Raw genomic sequence first — 12786 nt, 5'->3', positions numbered from 1 at the left:
TGACTTGATTTGGACATCATCAAAACTTCATCTTCATCATTTTGCTAACAAACCCAAGAACAGGACCCCAAAGTCCCAAATTGAAACCCTAATCCGCACTGCCGATCTGCAAAGAAGAAGAAAGGAAGCAGAGGATGGTGCATACGCAGGCGATAGTGACAACAACGACGATGAAGAGGATTGAAGCGCTGCCATTTGCGAATCATAGAACTAGTGATCGAGTCCATGGAACTCCCCTGTGCTCCGTAGAAGCTGAGAATAACCCCAATAGTCTTTGAAGTGGCGTCCCCTGCATCACCATCGGAGAATAACCAGTCACCGCTGGAACATCACCGGAGCCCGAGAGTGAGGTTGCCGAAAAATCGGGAAGGTGAAGAGGTCGAACTGCGTTAATGTTTTCGGGGAAGTTGAGTTTGGCTCTGTTACCTCTGAACCTCAATGCCGCCTCATCGTAGGCTCTGGTAGCAGCCTTGGCGGTGTCGAAGGTGCCAAGCCACACTCTCGCCGCTTTGTGAGGATCGCGAATCTCCGCCGCCCATTTCCCCCACAGCCTTTGCCTCACCCCTCTGTATCTCCTCCTCCTCTCGCCGCTTTCTTCCTGTGACGCACTCCGTGACGAACCACCCTCACCCCCACTCACGGCAGCAGCACTGTCATCTTCACGCGCTCTTTTCTGCCCAACCGAGCCCGAGCCCAAAAGAGAGTGACACCAATGGGTCGGAACCGAACTACAGTACCCCTTGCAACCGAAAGGAGAAGAAGACCCTAATTGGTTCTGCCCTAAATAAATTTTTCCCCAAATTAAGAAAACCATATCTTAATAAAACACCGTATCTTTTATAAGTCAGTTACACGTATATTGACACGTTGTCAATAACTCGTGCCACATCATTAAGACACTAACTCTGTTTGGTTATACTTAACGGAAGGGACAAATTAGACGCAAAATTTACTAACTGTGAACATATTCTAAACACTTTTAAAAATGGGGACTGAATTGAGATTATCCAACAAAAGTGGGGACCAAAGAGGGTATTAAACCTAAAAACAATGACAAAGAAAATAGGTTGATTTCACTGTCTTTTAAAAACAGTATTCATCATTGGTTATCTAGAAATTATTGTTCAATTAATTATTGTTTTAGATTTTCAAATTAATCAATGTAAATTTTTAATTAATTTGTTGGTATTCTCACTCTTAACCAAAGTATATTCTCAATTAAAAATAAGAACTTTGTAGATTAATCATAGTAAATTTAATCAAATTACATTCTCAATTAAATATTACTATGTCTACTGATGTCTATTCTTTTACCTCTTATATCAAGTAAAAAATTAATCAACCAAAGTATATTCTTGATTAATTCTTGTTAAAGTTTTCACCTCTAATCAAAGTACATTTCTCAATTATTGGAGAAAACTCATTCAATCACATGAAAGTTTCTAACTTTCATCAAAGTAAATTCTCAATCATCTCTATAACTGAGTTGAGTACAGTTGGTTTACATAAAAAAAACTTACACATAAATAAATATTGTGTTTTATACAAGTATTTTCACACTACTTACTATAAGTTGATATTTTCAATATGTTTATACTTTAATTTTATCTAATAAAACATTTGTATAATATATTAATTCTGTTTTTTTACTTGGGTAATTGTAGGGAAATTAAATTTAAAATTAAGTAAATTATTTGTGTCACAAATAATTCGTTGTCACCACAAACATTTGAAGTCAATTAAATAATTTAATAATCATTAAATGTGTTAAAATAAATTTGATTCAATTAGAAGTGACAACAATATCTCTCTCTCATCGTTATTCATCTTGTGTGTGTGTATATATATATATATATATATATATATATATATATATATATATGGGGTTTGCTAACGCGCGTACGCCTGTTTTTCAGTTGGTACATTTTAGCAATTTGTACCGGGTTTTAGTAGACAAAAATACCCTTATATATCATGGATTCTAAGTTTTAAGGTTAAGGGTATTTTAATAATTTTCATTCTCAAAACTAAAAAAAAAAAAAAAGAAACCCCGAAACCCTTATTCACCTCTCTTATTCCTCTCAACCCTTTCTCTTTCATCTCTCTCACTCCAATCTTTTCTCTGTCATCCCTACTGTAGCCCCAATTAAAAAAATTAGAAACATTTGTCATTAAACAATTTTCCTTTGTAAAGAGTTGAGTCATTGACATATTCACCTTCAGGCAAAGGTTCATTCAAGATCTCTTCAATTTCACCATCTTCACTAACCTATCTAATTTCATCATCTGCATATGTTAAATCATCATCTCTAAAAAAAACCTCCAAGCCAATTATCAATTCCTTCGGATGTCATTATGCTTGTGAAAATTAGATAAAATTATATACGACAAAAGTTATAAAATGAAAACTCATTATAAAATCATTTTTTGTAAGAAATTGTTTAATAACGAGTGTTTCTGATTTTTTCCAGGCCAATTACCAATTCCTTTAATGTCATTATGCTTGTGAAAATTAGATAAAATTAGATAAGACAAAAATTATAAAATGAAAACTCATTATAAAATCATTTTTTGTAAAAAATTGTTTACAACGAGTATTTCTGAATTTTTTCAGGTCAATTACCAATTCCTTTATGCTTGTGAAAATTGGATAAAATTACATAAGAAAAAAATTATAAAATGAAAACTCATTATAAAATCATTTTTTGTAAGATTGTTTAATGACAAGTGTTTCTAATTTTTTGAATTGGGACTACAGTAGGGATGACAGAGAAAAGAATGGAGTGAGAGAGATGAAAGAGAAAGGGTTGAGAGGAATGAGAGACGTGAGTAAGGGTTTGGGGGGTTTCTTTTTTTTTTTTTAGTTTTGAGAATGAAAATTATTAAAATACCCTTAATCTTAAAACTTAGAATCCATGATATATAAGGTATTTTTGTCTACTAAAACCCGGTATACATTGCTAAAATGTACCAACTGAAAAACAGGCGTACGCGCGTTAGCAAACCCCTATATATATATATATATAAGCATAAATTTAATTTAAATTGATTTTAAAATTAAGTAAATTGTCTGTGTCAAGATAATTTGTTATCACAAAAAAATTCATAAGAAAATTAAACAACTTAATAATCATTAATGTTGTTAAATTGACTTTAATTAAATTAGGAGTGACAAAAGTGTCTCTTTCTCATCTTGATCCATCTTGCATTGGATCCTTTAAAAGTGAGTTGAGTCCATATGATTTACATAAGACTTACACATAAATAAATAATGTGTTTTATAGAAGTATTTTCACGTAACTTTCTTCAAGTTTACATTTTTAATATGTTTATACGTTAATTTTATTTTATAAAACATTTGTATATTATATTAATTCCGTTTTCTAGTTGAGCAATTTTGTATACAGGAAAATTTAATTTAAAGAATTTAAAATTTAGTAAATTATTTTTGTCACAAGTAATTAGTTGTCACAAAAAAAATTCAAAAATAAATTAAATAACTTAATAATCACTAATGGTGTTAAAATAATTTTTATTCATTTAGGAATGACAACAATGTCTCTTTCTCATCTTTATCCACCTTGCATTAGATCCTCTAAAAGTTAGTTGAGTCCAGCTAGTTTACATAAGATTTACACATAAATAAATATTGTGTTTTATAGAAGTATTTTCACACTACTTACTACAAGTGTATATTTTCAATATGTTTATACTTTAATTTTATCTTATAAATCATTTGTATATTATATTAATTCTTTTTTTTACTTGGGTAATAATATATGTGGGGAAATTTAATTTAAAATAATTTTAAAATTAAGTAAATTATCTGTGCCACAACTAATTCGTTATCACCACAAACATCCGAAGTCAATTAAATAATTTAATAATTAATAAAGGTGTTAAAATAATTTTAATACAATTCGAAGTAACAATAGGATCTCTCTCTCATTCTTATCCACGTTGTATTGGATCTTCTAAAAGTTATTTCAGTCCACCTAATTTACATAAGACTTACAATTAAATAAATCTAGTATTTCATAAAAGTATGTTCATACCACTTTATGTACAAATGTATATGTTTTCAAATATACTTTTTAATTTGTGTATAGGTTAACTTTGGATTAAATATATATATATATATATAGAAATGTAGTTTAAATTGATTTTAAAATTAACTAAATTATTTGTGTCAAGAGTAATTCACTGTCAACACCAAATTTAGAAGTAAATTAAATAATTTAATAATCATTAATGGTGTTAAAATAACTTTAATTTAATTAGGAGTGATAACAATGTCTCCCTCTCATCCTTATTCACCTGATTCTTTAAAAGTAAGTTGACTCCACCAGATTTACATAAGACTTATAATCAATTAAATCTTGTATTTTATAAAAGTTTTTTCATACCAATTTGTCTACAAGTATATATTTATTCAATTATATTTTTTAACTTGTCTATAAATTAATTTTTTGTTAAAAACATTTGTATATTATACTGCCATTTTTTATTCTTGTAAATATATATATATATATATATATATATATATATATATATAGAAATTTAATTTAAAATAAATTTAAAATTATAAAAATTATTTGTGTCAGGAGTAATTCGTTGTACAAATAAATTCAGAAGTAAATTAGATAACTTAATGATCACTATTGGTGTTAAATTGACTTTAATTTAATTAAGACCAGCAATAGTGTCTCATTTTTTTTCCTCCTTGCATTGGATGCTCTAAAAGTGAGTTGAGCCCTTATGGTTTACATAAGACTTACACATAAAGAAATATTGTGTTTTATAAATGTATTTTCACACTAGTTTCCACAAGTGTATATTTTTAATATGTTTATACGTTAATTTTATGTTATAAAAGATTTCTATATTATATGAATTCCGTTTTTTACTTGGGTAATTATATGTATGGGGAAGTTAAATTTAAAAAAAATAAAATTAAGTAAATTATTTTTGTCACAAATAATTCGTTATCACTACAAGTTCAGAAGTAAATTAAATAACCTAATAATCATTAATGGTGTTGAAATAATTTTTATTCAATTAGTAGTGACAATAGTATCTCTCCCTCATCCTTATCCTCCTTGCATTGGATCATCTCACTAGTAAAAAATTGATTTATTACTGTGCACATTATGCATCGGTTCACCAGAACCCGAAACATAATATTGTTAAAAATATTTGTATGTTAAACTACTTCAATTTTTTTATTTTTGTAAACATATATATATATATATATATATATATAGAGAGAGAGAGATAGAGAGAAATATATAGAAATATAGTTTAAATATATTTTTAAATTAAGTAAATTATTTGTGTAAAGAGTAATTCACTTTCACCACAAAATTCAGAAGTAAATTAAATAACTTAATAATCATTTAAAATAACTTTAATTCAATTAGGAGTAATAATAATGTCTCTCTTTCATTCTTATTCATCTTGCATTGGATTCTTTAAAAGTGAGTTGAGTCCACTTGATTTACATAAGACATACCATTAAATAAATATAGTATTTTATAAAAGTAAGTTCATACCACTTTGTTTACAAGTGTATATTTATTCAAATATACTTTTTAACTTGTCTATACGTTAATTTTATGTTAAAAACATTTGTATATTATATTGTTCCATTTTTTATTCTCGTAAACACACACACATATAATATATATATATATATATATATATATATATATATATATATATAAATATATGTATAGAAATTTAATTTAAAATGAATTTAAAATAAATAAATTATTTGTGTAAGAAGTAATTCGTTGTCAACACAAAATTCAACACAAAATTTAGAAGTATATTAAATAACTTAATAATCATTAATGGTGTTAAATTGACTTTAATTCAATTAGGAGTCACAATAGTGTCTCTCTCTCATCCTTATCCACCTTGCATTGAATCCTTTAAAAGTGAGTTGAGTTCAGCTTGTTTACATAAGACTTACACATAAATTAATATTGTGTTTTTTATAAAAGCATTTTCGCAATACTTTCTACAACGGTATATTTTTAATATGTTTATATGTTAATTTTATCTTATAAAATATTTGTATATTTTATTAATTCCATTTTTTTCTTGGGTAATTATATATATGAGTAAAGTTAATTTAAAATAAATTTAAAATTAAGTAAATTATTTGTCTCATAACTAATTCATTGTCACCACAAAAATTCGAAGTCAATTAAATAGTTTAATTATCATTAAAGGTGTTCAGATAACTTTGATTCAATTAGAAGTGACAACAATATCTTTCTCTCATCCTTATTCTCATTGTATTGAATATTCTAAAGGTGAGTTGAGTCGACCTGATTTACATAAGCTTATAATTAAATAAATCTAGTACTTTGTAAAAGTATGTTTATACCACTTTATATAGAAGTGTATAATTTTTCAAATATATTTTTTAATTTGTCTATAGTTTAATTTTATGTTAAAAACATTTGTATGTTATACTACTTCCATTCTTTTATTCTTGTAATATATATATATATATATATATATATATATATATATATATATATATATATATATATATTTAAATTAAAATGATTTTAAAATTAAGTAAATTATTTGTGTCACCAGTAATTCGTTGTCACCACAAATTCAGAAGTAAATTAAATAACTTATTAATCATTAATGGTGATAGAATAACTTTAATTCAATTAGAACTGACGACAATATCTCTCTTTCGTCTCACCACCCTTCTTTTTTTCCTTTTTATTGTACTTTTGAAGGTTTTTTTAAAAGTTTTATTTTTTTTTACTACACACAAATAACATTTGTTTTAACCATATATTTTGGAGTATAAGTACGTGTCGTCGGCCTATGGCCGGTTTCTTTCATTTTTCCAACCATTTTTGAAATAAAAAAAATACTGATTTCTTTCATTTTTCCCACCATTTTTGAAATAAAAAAAATACAAAATATTTAAAACCAAAAATGTTAATTTTGTTAAACCAAACCCTTTTTACCATAACTACGTGATCCTGATTTTTCATCATGAATGGAGATACGTAAGAGCAAGTCAATCCTTGTTGGATTCACTTTTCAAAAATCTAAAACAATCCATACTAATTTTCAAACAAATTTACAAACTTTTTTCTGGATATACGTAGGAGCAAAGTCAATTCTTGTCGGGCTCATAAAACAAAAAAATATTTTTTTTTCTTAATGGTTTCTTTATATTATTATTTATTAGGGAAAATTAAATTTTTTGAAAAACCACGTCAACTTTATACATTTAATTAAAGGTACTGCTTTTGGACAGGCGTAGTAGGGTACTAATACTTTCCTTACGCGTAACCGATTCTCGAACCTAAAATATAGTTTTCGTGGACCACACTTTTATTTTATGGTTTTTCATAGTTTTTCCAAAATAAATTATGATAGCGACTCCCAAAATCTTTTCTCAAAACCGTTTGTTTTCGGTTCGCCGTCCTGTCGCGATCCCGGTTGTGACAGTTACCGTCACTCATCCTAAAAAATTCTCCCCAACAAACTCTGAAAAGATGCTCCAACATCAGAATTCTCCGTAATAAAAATATAAAAAGGTTCAAAAAGTTGTTTTGTCCCCTTTTTGTGAGTTTGTGTTACTTTCATAACGGTTTGTATTTTGTCTTCTTATATCAGTGCACAAATTTAATCGATGTAGCTTTCAAGGCCAACCTTCATCTCTATAGCCGAGCTCTTTCGTGCATGGTCGAGCTCTTGTATATCTGATTGAGCTCGCCATGTGACTTGTTAGGTTCTCTTGTTTCTAGTTGAGCTCCACAAACTTAGTCGCTAAGCTACAAGACCAAGTTATCAAGTTGTTTGAAACTAGTTGCCATGTTCTAACTTCAATTTCGAGTTGTTTCATCAATGTTTGGCTCCCTTGCTTTCATCATACCTAAGCTACCAAGCTCCAACAGGTTGGCCACCATCATCTCGGCATAAACAACTCGGCATCGCATCAGCTTGGCAATTCAATATAGCACGACAATTCAATCTAAAGCTTCCTAGGATGCACACATCAAAGTTAAGACGAAAAATAAAAGAAACATAAAATGGTAAAGGAGTATAATAAGCTTCAATATGAAAGTATATATAAAAATTGAGTTATCAAGGAACTCAGCCTAAAGAGCTCGGCCTACAAGAGCTTGTCTTGGAGAGCTCAACTTAAAGGAACTAAGCTAGAGGAACTAAGCTAGAGGAACTTGATCAAACGAGCATACAATATAATTACTTTAAGAATAACAATTACAACACTACAACCTAATTTTTATAATATCTCATTACATAATAATTTTACTACTTTATTATTTTATATACAAGATGAAAATAATTATTAACAAACAAAAAACAATATGTAAGCACGAGTCACTCAAGTAGTTTTTTTTTTTCTAAAATAACATCAACTTAGATTGTTTTTAGTTGGTGTCGACCGTGTTTATTTATATTGACAACTTTTAAGATTATTTTTATGATATTATTAGTTGATATTCTTTTAGTAACCTTTCAACCAGTTAAGAAAATTCATTGGTTGATATGGGCAACAAACAATTATATTAATGGTTGTTTTTCTTTTCATATTAAAAAGAAAAAAACTAACAAAGATAAAATATGACATTGCTGCCAACTAAAAAAAAATTAATCATTCATACATCAACATAAAATAACCACATTAAACATTAATTGAAAAAATATAATTCACATTCACAAAAAATAGTCACTAAGACATTGGCTAAAAAGATGTCTAGCTAACATCAAAGAAGAAGTAATAGGGGTTTAAACAACAATATAAGTAATCTTAACAATTTATATATATAAAAGAAATAACCTCTATGTATCAACCGAAAAATAGTCATTTCAATAATATTTTGGTATTAATCAAGTAGACAACCCCTTACTAACATCATGTTGACGAGGGATTATGAAGAAAATATAGTAAATTTGAGAATACGGAGAACTCAAACTTTTACATTTTAGATTAATTCAAAATTATCTAATTTTAAGCAATCCAATTACTCTCAAAATTTAAAAATTCCAATTCCTCTTGAATTTTTTTTATCTAAAAAACATATTTTTATTATAAAGTATTTCAATTTATCAATAAAAAATATATTACCCTGTTACAATTTCATATTCAAGATTCTAGTTTTTCTCTAAAATTTATAATATAGAGGACAACCTCGTGAATTATTACAAGACATACAATATTGTAAAATAGAGATTCAGAAACAAAAACAAATTGTAAAGTAAAAAATAAAAAAAGATGGAAAAGTCAATACAGATATTCCATAACCAAACAATTTCTCTTACCACAATTATCTAACTATTCAGATTTAAGTTTGAAAATTTTTATTATGAATCAAATCAAATTATCATTCAATCTAATATGTATGTAAATCAAGAATCATTTAATTACTAATTTGATTTATAAAATTAGAAACAATTTGTAATCACAAATTGAAAAACTAAATTTAGATAATAGAAAAAAAAACTCAGAATTAAATAATATGCACAACTCAATTTGACTTGTTTGATGTTCATTATATGAATTAACCTCAACAATTAATTCTCCTTTGATCAAGAAAAATAACAAAATTAAAACAAGAGGACGTGTTAACTGAAAATTGAGAGAAAATAAAGAGATTAAGAGACAATTCCTAAAATTGAAAATTAAGCCAATAATTTTTTTTGTACAACTATATAGGAAATTTAGGTTAGCTCTAAAATCTAAAGCAAACATGAAATTAAATATAAACTCTAATTAGATTCATAAGTTTAATTACAATAGTCTAAACAAAAATAAGAAAAATTGAATTCACATAGGTTCTTTTACAAAGTTTCAACAAATATGCCTTAACTTAAAAAAAAATCATAGAAAATAGTATAGAACTACAAATTTACACATATGTTCTTTTGAATCTCTAAAATATAGAATCCAATGTAACAATAAATCTGTCAAAAATAATATCTACAAAAAAAGTTATATTAAAATGTGATGAGTTTAAAATACAAACTAAAATAAATATGTAGATTGAACACATTAGTTACATTAGTTTTTTTAACTAAGATTTATTATATAGTTTTTTTTTTATTATGTTTATATACTAAATAAATGTTATTGGTTTTGTGTCTGATTAATTCTAATATATGCATTAAATTAGACAATCTTAGTTGTTTACGTAAGTTTGTAGTGTTAATTTAATTAAGAAACATAATTAATTTTCAGATGTTCAATCTTTAGAAAAGTTATAAACTCATAAATAATTAATTGTATTAAGTTTATAATTGATTAACATAAGAATATATATATATATATAAAATTAGTTATTACTTCAAATAATTTTACTACTATTGAATTTGTATATTCGTTCATGAATATCGTTTATAATAATGAATTAACTCTTTTGTTTGAAAAATAGAAGTTTCTCCTCAAATTAAAAGATAAAATGAGAATTGAGTTTACATGTTTTATGAAAAAGCTTTAAAGATTTTGTTTAGATTATTTTTTATTTTAGAAAAACATAATTTGAACTATATTAGAGGGAGAAGAATTATTAAATCAAGCATATCAACAAGTTTTCTTATTTCATGTACTTTATTTCATTATAAATCAATCATGGTTGTGGTTCATGGACAACTGGTCCATGGACAACTGGTCCATGGACAACTGATCCATGGACTGACTCTGACTCCTTTTAAAATCAAGTTCTATTTTCCTAACCCACTTAATGGGAGTTTTTTTAAAAACTTCAATCCCTAAAGCTTTACATCCCTAAAGCTTTACATAAACTGACCTTCTAAAACTAAATTAGTTTATTTTTAATACATTTTCAAATATTTCTTTCATTTACTTTGTAATCTCTTTTCAAGTTTAGCATGATATTTTATTAATATATTTTTTCTTTAAATATAAATATATAAATATTGGTTTTGTAAGAAACTATTCAATTTTTTTTAATTAAAATTATATTTTAGATACATAATTTCACTTGTTTTTTTTCTTAAACTTTTAATTGCTTGTATTTCTTCTTAAACTATAAAGATTGTTTTATATAGAGTTGATAAAATGGTAGCTATAAATCTTTTTTGCTGGTTAAGAAGCTTCATTCTAGGTTTTCACCTTTAAGCTTTTGTTTGCCCATTCAGCAACCTAGTGAGACATTAAATGTATTCAATGAATCATTAAATGCTTACATCTTTTTTAAGCAACATTAACATGGTTTATCATGGAACATTTTATTAAAAACTAGAATAAAGCATAGGATTCCACACAATAGATAACATTTCCAAAGTTGAAATAAAGTGCATAAAAATGTGTGTCAATGCAGAACAACTTTATTGAATATATAAAGAGATATTTGATATTGAAAAGAACTTTATAAGATCTTCTTGATAAAAATGAAGATAAAAACATATTGTACAACAAAAAATAAGCTAATAAATATTTTTGTTAAGTACAATGTTAGTTTAATTGTGTGTATGGTCGAACTAAGGTTTTACTTATTAACACAAAATAAGAAAACACAAAACAAATTATATTCATGTTTGCACTTTACTTTTTACTTATACTTAATCAAAATCAATAATGATTTTTTTAATTTTCCTCTAATAAATGATTAATATATAGGCACATATAGTCAATTGGTCAATATATCTAAATCTATTAATTTGGCCTTCTTCACGTGGTTTAACACTGACCTACATGGGCTAGAATTAAAAAAACTCACAAGGTTAAAAAAAATCCATTGAAACAGCCTAGAAGGCCAAAATATTTAATAAAGTCCTATGGACCAAAGCCAACCTATGAATCTTTTTTTTAGAAAAAATATTAATTTTTGAATACAAGAAAAAATTCAATTAAATCCTAATATGTCGTAAATCTATGTGCTTTTAATTTGTCAGAGAACTATATACAAATATTTTAATCAGACTAACATAGATATTATAAGAAGTTTCAATAAACTTAGTTATTTACTAATATAGAAAAATTACAGAGCAATATATAAGATTGAAATCCTTAATTGGCTAAACATACTTTTTAAATTATATAAGATAGTCATTTAATTTTGTTATGCGAAAAATTCATTTAGATCTAAATCAAAATTAAATAAGACATCTCAATTTGAAAGTTTAAAATAATGAATTTATGAATAATAAGTTTATGATTTTCTTTTATATATGTTGTTTATTTTTTTTGTTTTTAAAATGTATGACTTAAATTTATACTTAAATTATATCAATTATTTATTTTTCTTTAATAATCAATATATATATATATATATATAATATTTAGAAGTATAAAAAACTTTAATGTGAATTTTATTAAAATTAATATAATATTCTCACATTTTGGCTAGACTACATGTTTCTTCTATTGGGACTTTATCAAAATCTATTATGTACTGTTTTATTAAATGTTTTATTCTCTAAAAACTGATAAAATTAATAAATATACTATATTCAATAATTGTATTAAATTGTATATTATATATTTTATTTAATAACACAATAATAAATATGATATAAAAATATTAATTTAAATATAATCAAATTATAACCTATTAGACTATGCAATAACATATATAATTTTATATGTGTAAAATATTATTTTTAAGAATTAATTAAAGTCTTGTAATATGGTCAAACTCATCTTAATCCTATCTTAACCTACATGAGAAGGAGTTTTGGAAGCTGAAGCCTTTTTTTTTATCTCCACTTGAGAAGGCTTCTTAAAAAGAAACTTCTTTAAAGATGAACTAAAATTAA

The 12786-nt window shown here is 25.9% G+C and overlaps 1 protein-coding gene across 1 annotated transcript; it reads right to left on the bottom strand.

The window, feature by feature from the left end:
• Positions 1-202: 202 nt before the first annotated feature.
• Positions 203-814, bottom strand: LOC128197384 (ethylene-responsive transcription factor RAP2-6-like). Its single transcript, XM_052879086.1, has one exon. It carries the CDS (start codon positions 812-814, stop codon positions 203-205), a length of 612 nt encoding a protein of 203 aa, XP_052735046.1.
• Between the last annotated feature and the right edge of the window lie 11972 nt (positions 815-12786).

The sequence above is a fragment of the Vigna angularis genome, chromosome 1, assembly GCF_016808095.1.
Source record: "Vigna angularis cultivar LongXiaoDou No.4 chromosome 1, ASM1680809v1, whole genome shotgun sequence".
NCBI classification, from domain to species: Eukaryota; Viridiplantae; Streptophyta; class Magnoliopsida; order Fabales; family Fabaceae; genus Vigna; species Vigna angularis.
The sequence above is the reverse complement of the archived record's forward strand: the minus strand, read 5'-3'. Positions and strand labels throughout refer to the sequence as shown.

What these genes read in the sequence shown, in the direction of transcription:
- LOC128197384 (XM_052879086.1), bottom strand. Translation starts at nt 814, where the DNA reads ATGGTTTTCTTAATTTGGGGAAAAATTTATTTAGGGCAGAACCAATTA.